The sequence below is a fragment of the Chenopodium album genome, chromosome 3 (genome assembly GCF_948465745.1).
Source record: "Chenopodium album chromosome 3, dcCheAlbu1.1, whole genome shotgun sequence".
Lineage (NCBI taxonomy): Eukaryota > Viridiplantae > Streptophyta > Magnoliopsida > Caryophyllales > Amaranthaceae > Chenopodium > Chenopodium album.
In genome coordinates, this window is record NC_137836.1 from 67,833,697 (window position 1) to 67,857,705 (window position 24,009).

The following is a 24,009-nucleotide window of genomic DNA, read 5'->3' on the forward strand; positions in this document are numbered from 1 at the left end:
ACACTTCTAATAAATTTTGTGCATTAACCTACTTAACATATTGACAATAATTTATAAGGTAAAAACCTTAACTAAATATTATTGCTCCGCCGCACTTTTGATCAGGTAGGTTACTTGGGCTCCAAGCTTATTAAGTTCCACCAAAGAACTTAAGCTTGTTGTCTTTAAGTTCCTGTTAGGGAACGTTCTTGTTAGGGAACTTAGTTCTTGATAGAGAACTCTTCTTCTGATTTGTTTAACTCTTCAATAAAGATCTCTTCATGTCTTCTTAGTTCCAGTTACTTCTTCCATCACCAAGATCAAGTTCACCTAAACTAATCACACACTTGAAAACCTTTATTAGTTGAGTTTGCTTTAGTTTAAGTTCCTCATCATCAAAACCTTTATGCTTCAACAATTAGACAAGCGGAAAAGCATCCCATGGTCAATACATTTTTGCTTAAAAGGGTGATTATCACATTCCCTACCATGATCATATTGAAAGCATTTAATTTGACGTTCAAATTAGGTGTCAACATATTTTCGGAAATTGATAAAGGATTGAAAAGCTTGAGATTTGTATTTTAAAGAAATTGTCCACACAAAGTGAGTATGATCATCTAATAAGACTAGATAATATTTGTGACCTTGAGCACTACAAATAGAGGATGTCCATAAATCGGCATGTATAATATCAAAGGCACAAATTGTAGTATTATTAGAATTATGAAAGGGAAGTTGAGTGTGTTTTTCTAATTGACATGAATTGCAAAAGGTGGAGTCATGCTCCTTATTACAATAAATATGTTTTTTAGACTTAAGATAGCTAAAAACTTGAGCTCCAGGGTCTCCTAGACGACTATGCCAAGTAGATGGTAAAACAGCAGTGAGGGAAGTAGCAAGACAGGTTGACGGAGTGGACTTGGTGGTTCTGGGATATAGGTCTTCCGAACTATCACATCTTGTTATTATGTTCCCCGTACGAAGATCCTTCACAGAAAAACAAAAAGGATCAAACTCAGTAGACACAGAATTATCAAAGGTAAATTTACGGACTAAAATAAGGTTCTTTATGAGTTGAGGTGCTAGGAGGACATCACGAAGGACAAGAGGTGTTTAAGTATGGGGAAGGGTGCCATGATCATAACCTGTTACTGGAATACGATGACCATTACCAACTAAAATATGATTTTTAGTGCTCAAATTAAACAAGGGTAAGAGATTACCGGCGTTATTCGTCATGTGAGATGTTGCACCCAAATCCACGTACCACTGATTGTTGGGATTTGGAAAAGTCATCGTGGAGAAAGAAGATGCTAATTTCGTTGGTGTCATGGGTTGCTCGTATTGGGCCGCGTATGCTTGCTGGGGTCTGGGCTGACCGAGAATGGATTGTTGTTGCTGGACTGGAAACGAAGCAGGTGGCCTTGCCTAAGTAGCTTGCTGAGCCCATTGCTGAAAACTTTCCCACTATTGCTGCTGATTCGGGCCTGTTTGCTGGACTGGGATTGGGTCGTTTGTGGCTGCTGAGATTGGCCACGCCCTCTACCTTTCCCTTTTTCCTTGCCTCCCCTCCCTTTTCTGCCACGTCCACCGCCACCTCACCCCTGCCTTGCTGCTGCGGTGGTTGCTGCTGTTTGGCGGCAGCCGCGGAGATGGGGATGGTGTTATTTGCTTGGGCAACAAAGGTTTGCCCAGAATTTTCTTTAGCCGATTTTCTTGACTCTTCTAACAAAATTCTTGATCTTGCTTCATCAAATTCGGGAAGAGGGCGAATTTGAGTGATGGATTGAGCCACTCCATCATAGTCTGAGTCAATTAAACCTGCACAAAGATGTAGAACCAAAGTTCTCTCGGATACGGGTTGACCAACATTAGCGAGTTGGTCTTTGAGTTCCTTCAATTTCTGACAATAAGAAGACACGTCTGGAAAATTCTCAACAAAAAGATTGTTAAATTGATTTTCAAGGTAAATAGCACGAATTTCACCATTATCTTAAAAAATATTAGCGATCCTATCCCAAGTTTCTTGTGCCATAGCATTCTTGTACAACACCATTCTTTGTAAGTCTGCAGAAATATTATTATAAATCCACTTTTTCACAATTGAGTCAAGGCGGTTCCACTACGCCGAGGTGAGGTCCGTAGGACGAGGTGATTTTGGATCTATATGGTCGATAACATTGCAGGAATGACAATGAATCTCAAAGAGTTCAACCCAACTACCATAATTCCCTTTGTCACGATCAAGAATTTTCAGAACCTCATTCTTAATATTGCTAATGGAATTAGCAGGGTGGTAGTCATTGGAAGGTGGAGGAGGAGGAGGTGTGGATGGTTGGTCATCATCCTTGGCCATGGCTAATTAAGCAAAAGAAAAGAAATAAAATCTGCTACTGGGAAACAAAGAAGTTTCGATCTTGCGGCAAGAAGTACAAAAAAAAATTAGCAGATTGGTGATGAAATCCCACGTGAAAGTAGAGTAAGAGGAAGAAAAATCGGATTTTTTTAGAAAAAAATTGTAGAACCCTAAAAAAATCTAGGTTGTGATGCCATGTTAGATTTCGGAAAAACTCCTTAGATTGGAGTGTGTACCATTAAATAATATATATAGTGTTACAATACTAGTCCTAATCCTGTTATGAAACCTAGTACAATAAGAATACAAACTATATCACAAATATATACAAATATATCCTAGATCTAATATCTATCAGTTTTGTACAGTTTAGGGTCTATTCTATTCACCTTAATTATTTTCACTTATTTCAGGTGTAATAAGTTCAGGTAAGTTAAGATAAGTTCAGATAGGTTCAGTTCAGGTTTAATAAGTTCTGATAAGGGTTACCTAAGTACAAATTACAACGAAAATAAGTTTTAATAAAGTCTAATAAATTCAGATAAGTTCAGGTAAGTTCATATAAGTTTGGATAAGTTTAAATCAGGTGAATAGAACACACCCTTAAATGAATTATAAACTAATATTGTAAAATTGTGCATATCACGGGTTTTGAACTAGTACCATGCTAAAACAGCAGAGCCTTTTTGGTGCAGCAGGCCACACCGTGTGGCCTGCTGCCAAGTCAGCAAAAATAACAGACCCAGATGCGCACATAATGGGGTTACTATTCACGCGCATAATAAGGTTACTGGTTTTGTTAGGGTTACTTGTATTTTTCAGGGGCTACTTGTATTTTTTTCCGGGGGTGACTTGTATGGATTATTTATTTAGGGGTTACTTGTATTTTTCAGGGGTTACTTGTATTAATTTTTTTTTTTTTTTTTGAGGCTTACTTGTATGGATTACATATTCAGGGGTTACTTGTATGGGTTAATTCAAGGGTTACTTGTATGAGTTACTTATTCAAGGGTTAATTGTATGAATTACTTATTTAAGGGTTATTTGTATGAGTTACTTATTCAAGGGTTACTTGTATGAGTTACTTATTCATAGGTTACTTATATGAGTTAGTTCAGGGATTACTTGTATGAGTTACTTATTTAAGGGTAACTTGTATGAGTTATTTATTCAAGGGTTACTTGTAATCCCCATACCAAACCAGTAACACCCTACAAGTAACCCCTGACCAAACCAGTAACACCCTACAATTAACCCCTTGACCAAACCAGTTGCACCCTACAAATATTCTACAATCTAGTCATATTACTATTGTTGTTTCTACTGCTGAATTTTTAATGAAGAATGCTCTATCTAAGATTCCACGAAGAAAATGAGCTCCCATTTCTCCTATTTTTATCGATTTCACTACTTCAAATGTTATTGATGATCTTAAGGTTAATTAATTGCAATTTTTCACAGCAATTTTACACCCAATTTCTACAATTTCGGACTTTAATTGCAGCAATTTGACAAAGAGGATAGAGAAAATGGGTGGAGTAGAGATATGGTTGTTGACTTGTTGGTGATGTGTGGTATGGCTTAGAGGCGAAGCTAAGAAAAGAGGAGAGATAAAAAGAGTGGAGTAGAGATATGTTGTCGGTGATGTGTGGTTTGGCTTGTAGAAGACTTACAGTATTTAAAAAAAAAATTATTATAGAAATTATGGTTGGCCACACGGTGTGATCAGCCACATACAAAATTTTGTACTAAAACAGACACCAGGAATAACACGTGTCATATCATGGTGTTATTTTTTCCCTCCGAAATTCCCCCTTTCCTTTTTATTTTATTTTATTTCTTAATCTAATCTACCTAATGTTACCTATTATATTTACACACAAAATATTCACCAAATCATATAGTTATGGTATTTTTGATTCATATAATTTTTTTTATTTGTAATAAAATATTTTCTAATTGTAGGGAATAATTCAAGTTTTTAAAATCCCACTAACTTGAACCCCACTGTGATCATACACTAAAGTACGGTGGTGTCCAAAAGGGAAGAAGATAGAGCAAAAGAGTCGCCAACAAGTTTTTTTAGGAACTTGTAAACCATTCACGAGGTGAAGGTTACACCCCTTAACGATCCAAGAGATCGTCAAATCCATAAGGTCATGAACCAAATAAGGGTTCGGGGATGAAGGTACAAATCCAACCTAAAAGAGATTGAACCTGCCCTAATAATAGGCCTCTACTTTATTCTGATCGTATTCATGTGCGCTTTTTAATTAACATACAATCAATAGGTTTAACCCTAAACCTGTTTATCTATGTTGGTTGAATTTAATGCACAAATAAATCTATTATTGGCGATCACTTGAATTATAATCACATTTAACCCTAAACAAGATTATTAATTATCTTATTAAGCGTGATTACAAATACCAATTCCCTTTAACATGCATAAAAGGTGATCAAGCAATAAATAACAATAAATAATCAAGCAACACAATAAATAATCAATACCATGAATAATAATTATAATAATAATAATAATAATATCATCATAAATAAAATAATTATCATCAAAATAATAATAATAATAATAATAATAATAATAATAATAATAATAATAATAATAATAATAATAATAATAATAATAATAATAATATTCTTAATCATAAATTATAACGATTATAATCATAATCATGTTCATGTTAATATTAAAGCATAATAATTGCAAGATCCTAGGCATGATACTAACAAGATTAATAACAAACCCTAGCATGTCACTAAGCAATAAAAATCAAGTCTTTAGCCCTAACATGATACTAACAATCATAAATATTAGGAAGAACATAGGAAGTATCGTAACAATCATATTAAATATATTTGATATTATAACCTTTTCCCTAAACATGATACTAGGAATATCATAATAACAATATAAACATGATTTCTACATCATAATATCAACTAATCAATTAAAGTACTTACTTTGATGCTTCGTACCTCTTTCTAATAACAAAATACACACGTTAGTAACTTCAAGGAAAATAATAATCAAACAATTAAATTAAATAATTGAAAGAGAGATTTGGGACCAAACCCTCAAAAATTAAACCTTTCACGTCTAGGGCGAAGGCAACTTCGAATATGGCTAGGTGTTTCTAGATCTTGCGAATGCGGAATTTTGTATAAGAAGCCAAATTGTAGAGGAAAGATGAATGAGGGAGATGAATGAAAGAATGCTAATTAAAACTAATTGTTGAGGAAACCATGTGAATGAGGAGAATTCGTGAATGAATGGTGAATGATAGATGTAGATGATGAATCAAAACGGAGTTTTTAATACGATATTTATAGAGAAAATCAGCCAAAAAATATAAATTAACAAAACAGAGTCTGACGCTCAGGAAACAGAGCTGGCGCCAACCCTGGCTAGCTGGCGCCAGGCACCAGCACTAGCGCCAGGCGCCAATGGCTAGCGCCAAGCCTGGTTCCAGGCGCCAAGGCCTGGGGTTGGACGCCAAGCTTGATTTTAACGCGTTTTCGAAAATTCGATAAGTTTACCGTACTGGAGGATAAAATAATATAATTTCTTCGAAAAAGCTATTTGATTTTAATTAAAACTCTGAAAAGTCAACAAAGTCAACTTATCAATGCTAATTGAACTAGGAATGAAAAGAACCTTCTAGAAGAATCTAGAAGACTAAAACCATTCCTAATTGCATTAGGAATGATAAATCATATTAGGCCCTCCCCAAGATCATTGAGCCGTACATAAAGCTCAAACCGGGCCCAGTTTGGTAATTTGGCCATAATTTCCTCAATATTCATCGGAATTGGGCTTATAATATATCGTTGGAAAGGTCTTTGCAAGCCCCATCCAACTACACTACTATTGGACCCATATCATGGACCAAACAAACTGGATTGGCTGTTTTCTTAAAATAAGTTTTCAAAAACAGAAAGAAGAGAAAAGAAATTAAAACTTTCCGCAACACTAGACCTTTCCACACTTTCGTTTCATTCGATTATGATTCAACGTGAAAGGTACTTATCACTGGGTTTGGTTTTGGGGAGACACAAATGGGTGTCTACACTAATCTACTACTTTATATCTTATATTTTTTATTCACCAAATCATATAATTATGGTATTTTTTATTCACATACTCCACCATATCTTTAAATAGCACAATACATAAATTTTATTCTTTATAATTATTAATATGAATTATTTTATTAAACAGGGTTATTGTGATACAATATATATTTAAAAAAACCCAATGAATGTATTACTGTTGTTGTTGTTGTTGTTATTGTCATTGTTATTGTTATTGTTATTGTTATTGTTATTATTATTATTATTATTATTATTATTATTATTATGATTATGATTATTATTTCTCAAAAACAAAAGTCATACAACCTACAATAAATTAGTGGGAAGCCGAGATACAATATGGGCCCCCACTCCTCTATCTATAGCAAAGCCTACCCTAGTGAATATGTGAGCTGCAGCACGAGCCCCAATGTCTTGCGTCGTCGAGAACCTTTGAATCCGCTTCAGCAACGCAACAGCCTCCTTCTCTAAATCCCAAGCGAAGAAAAGGAAAAGGGAATGAAACCATATCCAATCTCCTGACAACGAGCTTCATACTTTACCCGCTTCCGATGAGCCGCATCATCCACAACCCGTCTCGGAACAAGGTCAAATAGCCTTGTCTGTGTCAAAGGAGAAGACCCTGTGAAGTCGACACATACATCACGACCACGATCCATGAATAAATTAACACATCGGCAGGTCTCAAAAATTATTATTATTATTATTATTATTATTATTATTATTATTATTATTATTATTATTATTATTATTATTATTATTATTATTATTATTATTATTATTATTATTATTATTATTATTATTATTATATCTCAAAAATAGATTTAGTCATACAACATATAAAAAAATTAGTGGGTAACCGAGATACAATCTGGGCCCTCACTCCTCTATCTATAGCAATCTTATCCTAGAGAAGATATGAGCTGCAGCACGTGCCCCAATGTCCTGAGTCTTTGAGAACTTCTGGATCCGCTCCAATATTGCAACAACCTCCTTTTCTAACTCCACAAAAGAAGAGAAAGAGAAAGGAAGGTAGCCATATCCAATTGCTCGACAACTGGATCCGTACTTGACCCGCTTCTGTTTGGCCGCATCAATAACTACCCGTCCAGGTTCAAAGTTAGATAGCCCACACTATGTCAAAGGAGAAGGCCCTGTCAAGTCAACACAGACATCGGGACCACAATCCTAGGAATAAAGTAACACATCTACAAGTCTGAAGACCCCGTCGTTGTTCCCTCCAGATAGTCCAATGTCCACCTCCTTTCTAGCTGAAATCCCGACCGATAGCAAACATCAACAAGGGTATCCCGAACAAAATTATGCCGATATTTAATGCCCACAATACCAGCACAAGGCACCGCATGATCACCGAAAATATCTCCATAAAAAACCCTTAAACAAGCAGAGCACGACGTCGTGATAGAGAACAATGGAACACCCAACCGGTATCACAGTGACAAGTCTTAGCATTCATCATCTGACCCAACCCCGAAATGGGGACCGCTTGAAGTCAAGCAAAGGCGTGATCTCCATGATGTGATTTCCATAATGCTGATTTGTTGAGGTGTTAAAGAATAAGCAGATTCTGCAGAAGCGATAACCTTTGTGAAATATATATCTGTCAATTTCTTCATGAGTTTAGGGGCAGCGACCTCACTAGGATTACTTAAATTGTCATACTCCACCGTTCCGTTAAACAAACTCAACATATCCTCAAAGGCTCGTCCAAGACCAACAATGTCTACATGCCGTAGAAGTTGTGTCTGCAACCCAACAGACTGCAACCGAGAAGCAAGAAAAGTATAGTGACAAACATCACCTGCAAAATAAACACCAAAAGCCCTCCAAACGCAAATGGTAAGGTGGCAAGTTGTCACTGCCAATTGCCAAACCCAGGCCCCCGATCTGAAGCAGTAACAATACACTCCAAGGAAGATCGAAGAGCCCCATCGAAAGTGCGCCGAGCCGCCTCAAAAGTACTAGGAAGACAAGTACGCAATGCAAAGTAGAGTTTAGAAACTACGGTACATGCCCTAAGTAACAACAGCTCACACTGAGGATCATCTAACATAGCGACCTTATCCATAAGGGCAATAGTCTTGGTCACCCTCTACATCACAAGCTCACCATTAAAATTAGAATCGAAACTAGAGGGACCACCAAGCAGCTTAACACAGATATATATTTTATTATTATTATTATTATTATTATTATTATTATTATTATTATATTGAGAAAGTTCAAAATAGTATTTTTATTAGAAATCTTCCTACTTAAGTACTAATAACTTACGAATTATTTTTCCTAAAAAAAAAAACCGAATTATTTCTTGGACAAAGATATAACATTGTTTTATTTAACTCTTGGACAAAAATAACTATTCTATTTTTAAAATTTTTAGCTATTTATTATATATTTCTTATTTATGTATTCCACTATGACAAAAGTGTATTAGCTGCACCATACTTTAAGTTCTAGTGCAATTTTTATGTTTTTTTTTTTTTTTTTTTTTTGAGGGAATTTTTAATGTTCTTAATATTTTGATTAGAATTTTTTTTAATATAAAATTGGAATTTTGTTTTTGTTTTTTGTTTTTAAATATTATAATTGGTTTCTCACCTAATTATAATATATACGAAGAACATAATGGGATGAGGGGAGTATATAATATAGCTTAACATTATAAATATTATGAACTCTAATCTATGTATGTACTTTTTAAATTTTTTTCTTAAATATTTTCATATTTTTATATTTTGTTATGGAAAAAAATTTGATCAAATATCATTAAAACGAGATTATTATTCCTACCCATTGGGTGTATTTGCACAATAAGAAGAAACTATACGCAACCTAGTATATGTTATAGCTGTGTTATGTCGATTATAGTTCTATATATATATATATATATATATATATATATATATATATATATATATATAACTTATTTTTTTTAGGGTTTTTCTAATTTGAAAAAGCATGAGTACACCTTAGAAACTCGACTACCTTAGGGGCATAGCTTAGAAAACCTTTTTTTTTAAATTACTGTGCATAGCACGGGTCCTAAGATATATATATATATATATATACGGGGTGGTTCCGCTGAAAACAGGGCTTATGCTGAAAACAAGGCTTATGCTGAAAACAACAAATCTCAACCATTCATTATTAGCACAAAAGATCAAACGGTTTAAAATGCCTAAGATCTTTCCAACCTTACATATAATCAATTCGATCATTTTAAAGGTCACTACATACAAAAATAAAGTAACTTTATCTAATTGATGACATTTACATAAAGTCACTATATTTAAAAATAACATAACTATATCAATTTTGACGATATTTACACAAAGGTAATTATATACAATAATAAGGTAATTATATCAATTTTGACAACATTCACATAAAGGTCACTATGTACAGAAATAAGGTAACTATATCGACTTTGAGTTTTTAACACCATTTACATAAAGTTCACTATGTACAGAAATAAGGTAACTATATCGATTTTGAGTTTTTGACTCTATTTACATAAAGGTCAATATACACAAAATAAAGGTCACTATATACAAAAATAAGGTAACTACATCAATGTTACAATATTTAAATTAAGATTGCTATATACACAATAGCTACGCATTCCTGCAACACCTAACAGCCACCTTCATTCACCTAGCCAGTCGTAAGCACTCCTATTTACCACAAGATCAAGCATCACAATTAGCCTTAAGCACTCCTACTGTAGGTGCCTTCTAGCTCTTTGACTTACTTCCAGCAGAGGGTTTTCTAACCCATAAATCTTATCAGAGTACTTATCAAAGTCCTCCACAAATCGTAGGGTTCTCTCAATAATAACAGGATGATGAGGAGTGTCCTTGTTATTGAATATCTTATCATTCCTACAACCCCAAATATACCACATTAGAGCCACGCCTTTTCGCACCAATTTGGGATTAAATTTCTGCCAGAAAACAATCATGCTTTACTCCTTATGACAGCCAAACAATTGTGTGCAATTAGCTGCATCCCACAAGTCTTTGACAGCAACACAATCAAACACAGCGTGTGTGTGTCTAATTCTGTCACTACATGCTGCGTCTGTCCAATTCTCCATTTCAATTCAAATCAACAAAAACAAGTATGCTCAGTTAAAATCAATCAAGCACCTTAATATAAAAAATTAAACGTGATTATCTTAATTTAAGCTATTTTCATCACAATCAAACATCCATGTTACTAACTTTACCCAAACTTAATTTACTAAAATCAATAACACAAAAATCGTGTTACTAAGAAGGTGAAGAACAACAAGAAGAGTAGAATTTCGAGCAAAAATTACACATAAAGACCTAATTTACTAAAATCAAGCAAAATTGAACAAAATACAGTTAAAAAATACTCATATAAAATTGAAACATCCAAATCAAATCGAAAATTTCCCGATAAAAAACGACCAAAATTACACAAAAATCATTAGAAAAAACTCAAAATTACACATATGCATCTCAAACTACTTCGAAAAAACTAAAATTTAAATCGAAAATCAAAATTCAAATCGTGAAATCAATTTGATTTCAAAAAATAAATAATAGAAAATAAAAATTTTAAACGAAAAACCTAAATTTAACATGGCTCAAATACAATGATAGGAAGAAATTAATGAGATTACAAATATAAATTCACTAATTCAAAGCTAAAATAAAGAAAAATCAATCAAATGAGGCTAAACTGATAAAAAAAATTAGCAAAATTATAAACGATTTACTCACTTGAATTGATAGATCGTAGACGATAATATCAACCAATTTGATGAAGAATCGAAGTAATTATAAGATTTACAACTGTGATTTGAAGAAGTAGAATGTAATTTGAAGAAGAATGGAGAAAATAGGAGAGAGAAAGGTTGCGCATGCAAATGAAGGAGGAGAGAGAAACTAAATGCTTTAGTCTGAAATTGTGGGAAAAAATACATCCGTAAGATATGATTAGTCAGAGATTGATTATAATCTACGGTCAAGATTTGTTGTTTTCAGTTTTCAGCTTAAGCTTTGTTTTCACATGATCCACTCCCTATATATATATATATAGAGCTAGAGTTGGAATTTTTCACTATTCATATGTCATCATTTACTTAATTTTCTTTACTAATATATAATATACAAATATGGTCATATAATATTATGTTAAATTTGTCAATTGTCATAATGTCTATTTTTATAAATTATTTTTTCATAATTTTTACTAACCTCTAATTAATTATATTAACGGTCAAAGTTATATCTCGGCAAATCTGCAAATCCAACTCTATTTTATAGAAAAATATAAAAATAAAAATTAGAGGGATTAAAACTAATTTGTGCATGCATGATTATTATGAAAACGAGGGAATACATTTTAATACTTAATAGTATTCATAATATATGCTATTGGGTCACCAAAAAAAATAGTGTATGCTATTGGGCTTCAAATTTATAATTTCTATCAATTGGTCTTGGCTGCACTCTAGTGCAGCTAAGATAGCTACAACAAGTGAAGCCCAAAACACGCGGCCCAAATAAAAAATGAACATTTAGTTGAAAAATATGAACATGAAAAAAAATGAACATATAAAAACAAAAAATGAACACGTAAAAAAAATGAACATTTAATACTAAAATGTGAACATGTTACAAGGAAATGATAATTTATTAAAAATGAATCTAATTATCATATAATCATAAATTTGCTAGACCACGACCTTAAAAATGAACATTTAGTTAGAAAAATGAACACATAAAAAAAAATTAAAAAAAGAATATTCAGTAATAAAAATGAACATTCAGTAATAAAAAGTGAACATGTTAAAAAAAATGAACATTTAGTAAATTAGAAATGAACCTTTATCATACAACCATAAAATTGGGATCATATACATTGGAAATTCTCCAACTTAAAGGCAAATTCATTGTACATATCATATACTTCTTCATCACTTCTTAGTTGTTTCTTCACTAATTCAAAGTCTTTGTCTTCTACAAATACAATTAATCTGTACTCACTAAAATATAACAAATAATCAGATTTTTCATAATCATCACAAAATATCTTCATAATAATTATTTAGAATGTTTATAATATATAATCATCAATACAATACTTAAAAATATAAATAATATTCACTCTATATGTCATATGTGTTCATAATCAATAACAGATATGTTCGTAAAGAATAACGAAACATATATATATTCATAATAAATTGTTCAGATTTTCAACATAAATGTTCAGATAGTTTAACTTTCAACGTATTATATTTTACTTTCAACCTAATAAAAATGAACATTTAGTATTAAAAAATGAACACTTATAAAATGAATATGTAACAAAAAGTTATGAACATTTAGGATATTAAAATGGACATGATTTTTATAAAGGTTCAAATTCATTGTACATAATTATTAATGAAAAATAAAGATAAAATAAATTGTCGAAATATGTTCATTTTTTATGTATTTAATATTCATTTTCGGTGTACTAAATGCTAATTTTGTAAAAGATGTTCATTTTAAATTCCTACGTATTCAGTTTTTTTTTACAGAAATTATATTCAAGATCGATTGTAATTATTGAAACTCTAAAAAATTGATTATAAACCTTAAATCTAATCTTGATTCATCATAGAGAAAATAATTATTGATTTGTAACATGATTAGAATCAAAAGAAAAAAAATCAAAAGAGAGAGAGAAAGATAGGGGGAGAGAGAAAATAACTACAAATTAAGCAATACAATTGATATTCCATTAACAATTAAGCAATTTAATTGATATTCATCACAAACTCATAATAATTTCAAATAATCAAACAATAATCATCATGCATGATCAACGAAATCATACAAAATACAATTACAAATTGATAAAATCTAGCCTCCATTGTTTTCTTTGACCTCAACTTTCTCTCTCCTCCATTTTTTTCTTTCCTCTTTGATAAAGCCAAATGATTGAATTTGAAACTCATAGATTTAGAAAGAAAGGAGTATACCCATCAAAACACGAATTACTAACTCAAAATTTTATATAAAGAAGAAGAAAACTTTAAAGATTGAAGGGAAGTGAAGTAAAGAGGAAAAAGAAAATTTTAAATTGAGAAGAAAACTGAAGAGAGAGGAAAATTATAGAGCTAAGAAGAAGAAGAAAGAGAATTAAGATATAGGGAAGGAAAAAAAACGTATGTTCATTTTAACGTACTATATGTTCATATTTATTGCTGTTGCAGCTAGTTTGGCTGCACTAGAATACAGCCAAGAATTTGTATAATTTCTATTTTCTTAAAATTCAAGTTAAACCTTTTTGATTGATAAAGCAAAGATTCTTAATCCACCAGTCAAATGATGAATATATACTATTACCCGACACCTTCATGTTTTCGTTAAAGTAAAATATTCATGTTAGTTTAATTACGAATTTAACCCCTAGACTTAGTATATAACAATACCAAGCCAAAACTAAAAAATAAGGAGTTGTATTCAAGCAAATATCATAGAAAATTAGTTGAACACAGATGGATTATCAAAGTGAATCCATCGAGGTGATACGGCTCAAATCATCGAAAGGTAGATACTTAAACGCTGATGAAGATGAAAAATCGATCAGCTTCTATTATCATCATGATAAAGATAAGCCTATACCACAAAGTACAGAGTGGAGAGTGACTTGGTTAGGGGCTCAAAAAGTCCTTCTCAAGAGCATCTACGGCAAGGTGTTCACTATTAGACGACGTCTAACCTCGACGGCTGGGGCGCCGAGTACTGCCCACACTGTCAATACTCTGCAAGTCCTGATTTCGATTTATTCGAAACAAGAAAATTGGCCTGTACGAGATGGTGCAGGGGACTTTTACGTTGAAATGAAGAACGCGCTAATTGATGGTACTAATAGTGTCAAGGAAGTTAAGGCTAAGCTCATGCCTAAACATTATTCTTCTTATACCTTAGAAGATCTTGATGGACTCTGCCTCAAAGGTAAGATGCTAAATTATGTTCAAACTAAATTCTATACCATGCAAGGGTGGAATTTAAGTAGTGCAGGGTGGATCGTCGAAGTTGTTCATCAGACTCATATTCGTAACAATAACAATATTGTTAATAGTAATAGCATAATTCATAAAAATATTGCTAATAACAGTAAGGCGATACCATTTGATAAAAAGGTGGCGCCACAGCAGGGTGTAGTGCCGGCGGTGGCGAATATGTATCAGGTTGGACAAATGATTTTTAATGTCCCAGATTTTATTCGTGGTGGTAATGCTGGTATTGGCGGGTTATTATCTTCGGCGAATTCGGGACATAACACCAATGGCTCTGGTACACAGACTAATGGAGATGTTAATGTGAATACTAAGATTGGTACACAAGAACATGCTTCTGTCGCCTTTTACACAGGAATGGACCTGGCAAGCTCCCGATCCCTATAGCCTTATTGTATACGAAGTATGTATTATTAAGTTCGAATTTTCTTTTGCAGTAATAAGTACGAAGTATATATTATCAATGCAATACCAGTTGGTGGGGAACACATCTTGTGAGGTCACGAGTTTGAGCCCCATCAACTACAAAATGCTTGGAAGTGGGGGGATTCCCTTTTCTCTCCCTCTACTCTCAAGTGATGACCTGTAAAGCTAGGCTGACTAAATCTGTGAGAGGTGCCAGCTCAGTGGGGTCCTTCTTACCTTTAAAAAAAAATGTATTATCAATGCAATATCTTGTCTAGTACATTGAGTAGCAAACATCAAGCTACCAATTGCACTAGCATACTCTAATTGTGTAACAGGTGTTCCACAATTGTTACTTAGTTTACATGATTTATCATATTTATCATATGGAGTTATTATAAAGTTCTTTTAATCTTAAAAGCTCAAGTTTTTTAAGTATCTTAATGAGACTTACTAAGAGAATAACCCCCACACTTATTTTAACGTTGATACTCAAAATAGTATCAACTTTATTTAAGTCCTTTATCTTAAAGAATAAATTCAAATAATCCTAAGTTTCATAAAAATAAGGCAAATAAAAAAGAAAAGATGAAGTATATGTCTTCTATGTTGGCTCCAAAAATTAGCATATCAATATAAAGACATAAAATGATACCATAATCCTTTGTAATCTTAAAGTATATACATATTAACATATATCACTAATAGAAAATAGTAAATTGGCACTAATTCAGAACGGACCCTAGGCATCATTTGGAACCAATGCCCCTTGGAGAGTGCCAAAAATAATGGATAAGGCCGGGTACCAATTCAATATTGGTGTCCATTTCTTGAAGTACTTATTTTTTTTACATACTTTTTTTTTACAATATTTTTTTGGACATACTTTGCCTTACCTCTTTTTATTTTCACAAAGTATTGGGTGCGGCATGCCGCAACGTACCCGATGTTTCGTCAGTCGAGAAGTATCATCGTCATCTTCTTACGACGATGAAGAACAAGTTTCCACCCGATGAGAAGTTGGCGGTGGTTACGACGAAGGAGAGGAGCGAGGTCATCCATGACAGAAGAGAGAAAGTTTAATTGCTTGAGATTCTCGGATTTTTCGAAAAATGCCCAGCCAAAAAATCTAATTGGGGTGTTCTTATGTGATGTATAATTGTTGAAATTGATTGTCACATATGATTGTATGTTTAATTGTGAGAATTTTAATAACATACACATGTATTTTGGTTGAGAAATATAACTTATGTTATACCCATGACCTTGAGTACGAGATCTTCAGTGGAGGTTCTGCCATTGTTATACATATTCTCAAACAAATTATACATTCTCAAACAAGATATACATATCCTCTATTGGCTATATGATATCATTGTTAGATGACATCCTCTATCGGCTATATAATATATTTTATGATTGTGCCTATGATATTCTTTATTGGTTGGATGATATCCTCTATTGTCTATATGGTATCCCAGTTAGTCGAAATATCATTAAGCCAATAAAGGATACCATATATCTAATAAAGGGCACCATCCAGTTAGTATAAGATATCATCTAGCCAATAGAGGATATCATCTAGCCAATAAAGGATATCATCCAGTTAGTAGAGGATATCATCTAGCCAATAGAATTATCATCAAGCCAATAAAGGATATCATGTAGCTAATAAAGGATATCATCCAGCCAATAGAGGATATCTTCTTGTCAATTGAGGATATCAAAATCCGCATTTTGTTATTCCGGATTGACACAATACTTTCTAATATTTTTTTTTTTCATGATTCTAAGATCTTTTTATATACTTTATTTGCATGAATGTGTATCTACTACTTCCTCCGTTCTTTTTTACTTGACCCGCTTTGACTTTTATACTATTCATCACCTCTCCTTTGACCGTCTTTTGTGAATGACATGTAAGGAAAAATATATTCATGTGGGGTCTTATTGAATTCTTCTCATTAAGTACTATCGTAATATACAATTTTTATAATTTTTACTTGTGGAGAATTAAAGTTATTAATCGCTAAAATTTTGCATTGACAAGCGTGATAAAAGAAACAGGTCAAGTAAAAAAGAACAGGGGAAATATCTAATAACACTAATTTTCTAGAGTTATATTACAGAATTATATTGTTCGGTCCCTTGTAGTATATTAATAATATTTCGATGTTTCCTAACCCCCTCCCCCCTTTGCTATTATAATTTGTATAGAATAATAGACTTAGAATAAGCATTAATGCAAGTCATTAATGTGATTTCTGTTATCTTATTTATTTATTTTTTTTACACCATTTGACTTTTGGACAATTCACCAACTACACATTGACTAATTTTTTGATCAATAGCTACGATAAAAATAAATCATAGTAATGTGCGATCTTGTTTGAACCATCCATGTGTATATTATTATTAATACCCACTTTTATGATTTTTACAATGTTTATAATTAGAGATATTAATTGAAGGTGATTCAAGCCCACCTTCAAGCGTCCCAAGCTCGTCAAGCGCCTTGTGGGCATGAGTTGCTACGGAATCAAGTTGCTAACCTTTTCTTTGATAGCTCTACTATTCAAAGCCCGGATGTGGGTGTTATTTATATGTTATGTATGAACCCTATGCTTGTAAAATTTAACTGTGATGGGCTGCTAGCCCCCTGACTGCTACTAGTTTGCTGCTACTTCTAGCTCTGAGAGGCCTTAGCTAATATATTTACCTACTTTAATAAAAAAATATTAAAATAGTACATTAACAAGTGTGATAATAGAATGGCATCTGCTAAAAAAACAAAGGTAGTATTATAGATTTGCAATGAACTCATGTCCTGCTAAAGAATTTCACTTTATCTGATATAGAAATTTTTTTGCAAACCAATGGCAGCATACTTTGAAAAGATCCCATACCTTTTCCAAATGATATGCTCATGTTAGAAGGAAGAAATAAGTTAATCCAGGATGAGTTGCAATATGATATATCATCATTACAACAAGAACATGAGATTCTTTGTATTCGTTTATTAATAATTCTAGCTAGTAGTGTTGGGCCGGGTTGTTGTGGCGATTGTGGTGTTCATTTTTCGGGTGGGTTAAGAGAATGGGTCATGAGTGTGTAAGTGGCTGGTAGGGGTGAGCATGGGACGGGTACCCATACTGTTAGTACTAACGATTCGGGTACCTGTAGACACCTAAAAATGTCTCCCCAAAACCAAACCCGATGATGAACAACCTTTCACCGCCATTATTGGTCGGGTTGAGTATTTAATCTTGGAGTGCTTAAATCCATATTTCCATTTCATAAACCAACCCAACTTCTAGCCCATTTCCCCAAACCATAACTTATTTTCCTCTTTTCGTGCCTTTAAACCCAAAATAATTCATTTCGTGTCCTTTAAAATCATGCATTTCGTGTCCTTTTTATAAAAACGTTTAATCCAGTTTATTTTGGTCCATAATCTGGGTCCAATGATTTAATATTTGGATGGGGCTTTAAATAGCTTTCCAACGATATATTATAAGCCCAAATCCGAGTTATAACGAATAAGTTATGGCCAAAATATTAAACTGAGCCCAAACCGAACCTAAGCCACCTTACCTACGACCCAATGATCATGTGGAGGATCCAAATTATTTAATCCCATTCCTAAACCAATTAGGATTAATTAGAAGCTTCTATAAGTTTCTAAAAGATCTTAATTATCCGTTTTGAAAAGATAAGATTAAAGAGTTTGAAATTGAATAAAACTTTTCTTTTTGAAAATCCTATTTCTATCCGAATTGAATGACGTTCAAAGATAGAAAGATATTATTTTTGTGCCTCATAGTTTTTATCCAAATTTTATATGGTTGGATTTCTCTTGAAATTATCTTTCCAATGATATATTATAATATCAATTCCAAGCTATAACGGAAAAGATATGAATAAAATGTCAAACTCCATCCAAAACTGACACCGTCTCACTATTTCGGCCATATCTTTTATTATAAAATGTATTTTAATTTGATTCTAATTGGGTTAGAAAGTAGACTTCAAGAGATTTCTAACAATATATTATTTATCTTATTCCGATTTCTGGATCAAAAGATATGATAAAAACAAAAACCGTAAAAACTGCAGTCTATCGAGTTTTATTCCGATTTAATTCGGATCTTATCTTAATTCTTCGACCCTCTTTTTTCCTTATAAATAGAGGTCTTATCACCCCTTTTTCAATCATCAACAAGCTTGATCATCAAAATAATTGTTTTCTCCCTCTTTAGCCTAAACACTAGCCTCCCTATTCTTTCATTCCTTCCTTAAACACTCCAAGAAGTCCATATAATACCCAAAGTTCTATACTTAAACCAAGGCGTGAAAGGTATAATTGACTGAGGGTTTGGACTAAATCAACTCTACTTTTTATTTAATTTAATCAATTTGATTTATATTTTTATTGAAGTTACTAACAGTTTATTCATGATGTAGTAATTTAAGGAAACGCGGAAAGTGTGTAATTATTCACTTAATTAATCTTATTTTTATTCTTGTTGCTAGTATCATGATTAGGTTTATTATGATTTTGATTTGACTAATAATTTATTGTTGAATTGATTTCAATATTAATGTTTATTCTATTATTGTTATGATCACCATATTGCATGTTTAAAGGAAATATGTAATTGAAAATCATGCCTAATAAGATAATTTGGACAACCGGTTTAGGTTCCTTTTTAATCTTGTTATTAATCAAGTGATCACCAATATTTTAGAATATGTTGCATTAATATTCAACCAATTTAGCTTAATAATATTTTGGAGTAAATTGAATCTTTGTTTGTATGTCTTTGAGATCGCAAGAATCACTTTTCACTATAAGAATCGAGTAGAGGCCAATACGGGCGAATGTGACTCCATGACTCGCTTCGTACCATCATCCCCGATCCTCCTTTCGTGGTTCCGAACCATATGGAGTTAGTAATCTCATGGATTATGAATGGGGTGTAACCTTCACGGGTCAATCGTTGTTGCCTATCAATGTCCCTTTAACGTGGTTGCCTTTTATGATCCGTGAACGGTTTACAAGTTCCTTAAAAACTTGTTGGCGGCTCTCTACTTTCCTTGTCCCTAATCGTATATGTCAATTCCCACTTTCTATGAGTGCCAAGCATATTCACATATGCTTAACGTAGGCGCACTTCGAGCGACGCCTACAGTACACGATAACCAAAATCCCTAAAAGTGATATACATAGCCCGAACCGATAAGTTCAGGTACCTAGATCGGACTTTGAGTACCCGAATTTTCGGATTGGTTATCGGGTACCTAATAAGATATCCAGAAATGATAATTAAACTTAATTATGTAGTTATTATGATATAATTTACCACTAACTAACAACAATATCATATGATTTTGACCAAATTATTAATAATATTACTAATCATTGATATTATAAAGCAATTACAAAGTAAAGTAAGAGTTTATATTTTTGTTAAAAAATAGATATAAGTAGTGAAAAAAAATGCTTAACAGATCGGATCGTGTAACCGTTAATTTTAAAATGATACCCAATAACCATACCCGATAACAAATTATCGGAACGGGTACCCGAAGTGTTATGGTTATTGGATCGGGTACCCTAATTTTTGGAACAATTACGGATCGATTTTTCGGGTTTTCGGTTTTTTCGGGTAGTTTTGCTCAACCCTAGCTTAGGCTGGTGTTTGACAGTGGGCGTGGATCTAGATTTATTCATGATTGTTGCCCTTGATGTTTTGATGAGAACACAAGTCAACTTATGATTGAACTAATGTCTTTATAAGTTGTGTAGTTTGATAAATCAAGATTGCAGAACTATTCAAGACAAAGGAACATGAGCTTAAAGAAACAGAAGATTAGTAGTAGTGTTCCTTTGAAGGAACAAAAGCTCCAGAGTAGAAGTTGGAGAATGAAGGCTTGGAGCAAAGGCTTCCTAAGAGAATTATAATGTCTAAAGTATTTTATATTTTAGGTTGGAAGCTTCTAGCGTAGTCATCGACTACGAACGACTACAAACGACTATGGACGACTACGTTAAGGCATTAAATCTAAACCATTTATTATGGTTGTTGCTTAATCTTAGCCTTTGAATATTACAGTTTTGAAAAATTATAAAATCTAATTTACACCTCATTTAAGTCATGACCAGTCAGCGCCCCGTCAGCAAAGTGTTGTTTGTTTTCTTACTTTTAGAGGGTAATGTTTTTTTCCTTTTCAACTTATGAATTTTTTTTTTTACAGAACCATCCAATTTAACCTTCAACTTTCATTAATCATCAAAAACACATCTAAAAATTATCAAATTATATAAGATTTCATTAAGATTAACGTATAATCATTACATATATGCTTCAATTTTCTTAAAATCAGAGTTTGTAATCAATTTCAATATCTACATTCTTGAAAGTTTACAGATTATATCTTATTATTTCGTGATTAATTGTTAGAATAGGTATGATTTTATGTTTAATTTGATCAGCCATATGAATTCGTGAATAATCATCCGCCATTATTGGATGTTGAAGCTATGAACATGATTTTAGGTTGAAGATGAATACAAAAAAAAAAAAAAAAAAAAAAAAATTGCATTATTGTTTCCTTTATTAACATTTTTTCCTTGGAAATATCAATTATGTTAATAGATAAATATAAAATCAAAATATAAGTTCTAATGTAAGGAAAAAATCTTTTCCATAACTAAAATGCTTTTTTGAACAATCATTCTTAAAATATCACAAATATATTATTGTCAAAAGATTATCACAATATATATATATATATATATATATATATATATATATATATATATATATATATATATATATATATATATATATATATATATATATATATATATATATATATATATATATATATATATATATATTCCGTGATTATTGCATTAAACGTGAGTTTAAGAAATTTTTTTTTTGCATTGAACGTCAAATATTAGGTACAAGTTACTAGAGAATTATTAGGCTACAAGTCAGCCAAATAATATGATGTATGAGTATATGACTAAATCATAAATAAAGATATACTCCCTCCGTAACAATTTACTCGCAACAAACTAGGGGAGAACGGACTGCTAGGCAAAAGTTTTTAAGGGAGTAAATTAAAGTAAAGTGCATGTGATTAGTAGTGCAAAAAAAGGAGGGAAAAAAAGGTGGTCCTTTTTTAGTGGAGGCCATGTGGCCCCTTTGTTATTTTCCCTCTCTTTCCTTCTCTTATTCACGTGAAGGGAGGGGTGTTTTTGGGAGGGAATTTTTTTTGCCTCCCAAAAATTTCATTTTCCCCCCAAAAAATTCACAAAATTTAAAAGCAATTCAAAAACAATTGGACAAGCAGCAAAAGCAACAATTTTACCAACCCAAAAGCTCCTTATAAAAAAGGAGTAGTTGTTTCATTCAAGACTGTTTGCAAAATTACAAAAACCATAATTTGAAATTAGTCCTAATTCCTAATTACTGTGTTAGTAGTAGCAGCATTAGTGAATTTGTACACAAATTAGGCTCCACTGAAAGCTCCCAAAAAAAAAGGCAAGTCACTCCACTTCATCACCTACCATCAAATCTGAAAAAAAAAATAAGGGACTCATGGCAGAAATGTTGGATGATTTTTTCAACATAAACCAACTACTCATGGAGCAGGAATTGGTGATGGAAGAAAATTGCAGTTCTTCTGGGTCAGAAACTGAAGAGGCAACTCAGCAGCAACAACATGAACACATCTCATCAGCATAATCAGAAACAGATACAAAGCAACAAAATCTGCAACACTTATTTTTGAGGAGCAGCAGAGAATTAAACATTGAAGAAAAAAGGCAGATTGTTGATGATATTATGCTTAATATGGTAGGAGACACACTGCCAAGAGGAATGCTGACCTCATTGGCAAAGAAACATCATGTACACAAATCTACTACAAGCAGGTGGCTAAAAGTAATTAAACAACACATGCAACTGGGAGAAGTAGTGGATGTGAGAACCAAAAAAGTTAGGGAAAACTGGTCGCAAGCCATTTGAATACTCTGATGAGTGGCTTATGTCTGTCCCACTTTACAAGAGAACCAAAAACAGAAGCTATGGTGCTGCTCTACATGTCAATCATATGGTGATACACAGGTTGAAGAAAAGGGGCAGACTTAGGGCAGTGTCAGCAAGTAATCACCCAACATTATCAGAAAATCATAAAGTTGCAAGGCTTAAGTGGGTTTTGCAACACATTCATCCAATTCCAAGTGAGGGGGACCCTACAATTATGGATATGCAACATCACATACACATTGAAGAGAAGTGGTTCTACCTAAACCCAGAGACAAGGACTTTCTATCTAACCCCAAATGAAGAAGTCCCATACAGAGCACAACAGTCTAAAAGGTTTAAGATAAAGGCAATGTTCATGGGAATGGTGGGAAAACCACTTTATGCTGCAGATGGGATTCTTATTCACTCAGGGAAGTATGGTTTGTTCCCTTTTGTGAAACATGAGAGGGAAAAAAAGAAAAGCAAAAACAGAGAAGCAGGCACAATGGAGACTAAAGCAATTCAGAATGTAAACAAAGAAGCTATTAGGCACATGATTTTAGACAAAATTATCCCAATAATTCATGCACAATGGCCAGCACAATTATCAAAGAATATTATCATACAATGGGATAATGCTAGGCCACATCAAGTACCAAGAGATGAAGAGTTTTTGGCAGCAACACAAGCTAATGGGTTTAACATTCAATTTTCTTTCCAACCTTCCCAATCACCAGACCTTAATGTGTTGGACCTAGGTTTGTTCAAGGCAATTTAATCCATACAATACCAGTCATTCCCAAAAAATATTGATGAGCTACTTGAGAAAGTGGCAGAGGCATTTGAGTTGTTTGATCCAACACTAAATAGGTACACTTGGATCACACTACAGGCTTGCATGATTAAGGTATTGGAAAAACAAGGAGGGAACAACTACAATCCACCACATATTGGCAAAGCAAGGCAAGACAGGCAAGGGACTTTGGGGGACATTTTGTAGGTAGACAGGACACTAATTGCAGACACAGTGCAATATCTCA

The 24,009-nt window shown here is 32.9% G+C and overlaps 2 protein-coding genes and 1 long non-coding RNA gene across 3 annotated transcripts; 2 read left to right on the forward strand and 1 right to left on the reverse strand.

Annotated features, from left to right (window-relative positions):
• Nucleotides 1–9,875: 9,875 nt before the first annotated feature.
• LOC145615105 (uncharacterized) lies at nucleotides 9,876–11,488 on the reverse strand. Its single transcript, XR_014107229.1, has 2 exons — nucleotides 11,227–11,488; nucleotides 9,876–10,555 (listed from the first exon to the last, which is right to left on the reverse strand). It is a non-coding gene; the product is annotated as an uncharacterized LOC145615105 (long non-coding RNA).
• A 2,446-nt stretch (nucleotides 11,489–13,934) lies between these two features.
• Nucleotides 13,935–16,173, forward strand: LOC145615111 (uncharacterized). Its single transcript, XM_081670192.1, has 2 exons — nucleotides 13,935–14,925; nucleotides 15,844–16,173. Exon 1 carries the CDS (start codon nucleotides 13,998–14,000, stop codon nucleotides 14,907–14,909), a length of 912 nt encoding a protein of 303 aa, XP_081526318.1. The 5' UTR covers nucleotides 13,935–13,997; the 3' UTR covers nucleotides 14,910–14,925; nucleotides 15,844–16,173.
• A 6,815-nt stretch (nucleotides 16,174–22,988) lies between these two features.
• Nucleotides 22,989–23,747, forward strand: LOC145625253 (uncharacterized). The gene has a single exon (XM_081678319.1). It carries the CDS (start codon nucleotides 22,989–22,991, stop codon nucleotides 23,745–23,747), a length of 759 nt encoding a protein of 252 aa, XP_081534445.1.
• Nucleotides 23,748–24,009: the final 262 nt, after the last annotated feature.

Excerpts from the sequence above, each read along its gene's own strand:
- LOC145615111 (XM_081670192.1), top strand. The coding sequence starts at position 13,998 with ATGGATTATCAAAGTGAATCCATCGAGGTGATACGGCTCAAATCATCG.
- LOC145625253 (XM_081678319.1), top strand. The coding sequence starts at position 22,989 with ATGTCTGTCCCACTTTACAAGAGAACCAAAAACAGAAGCTATGGTGCT.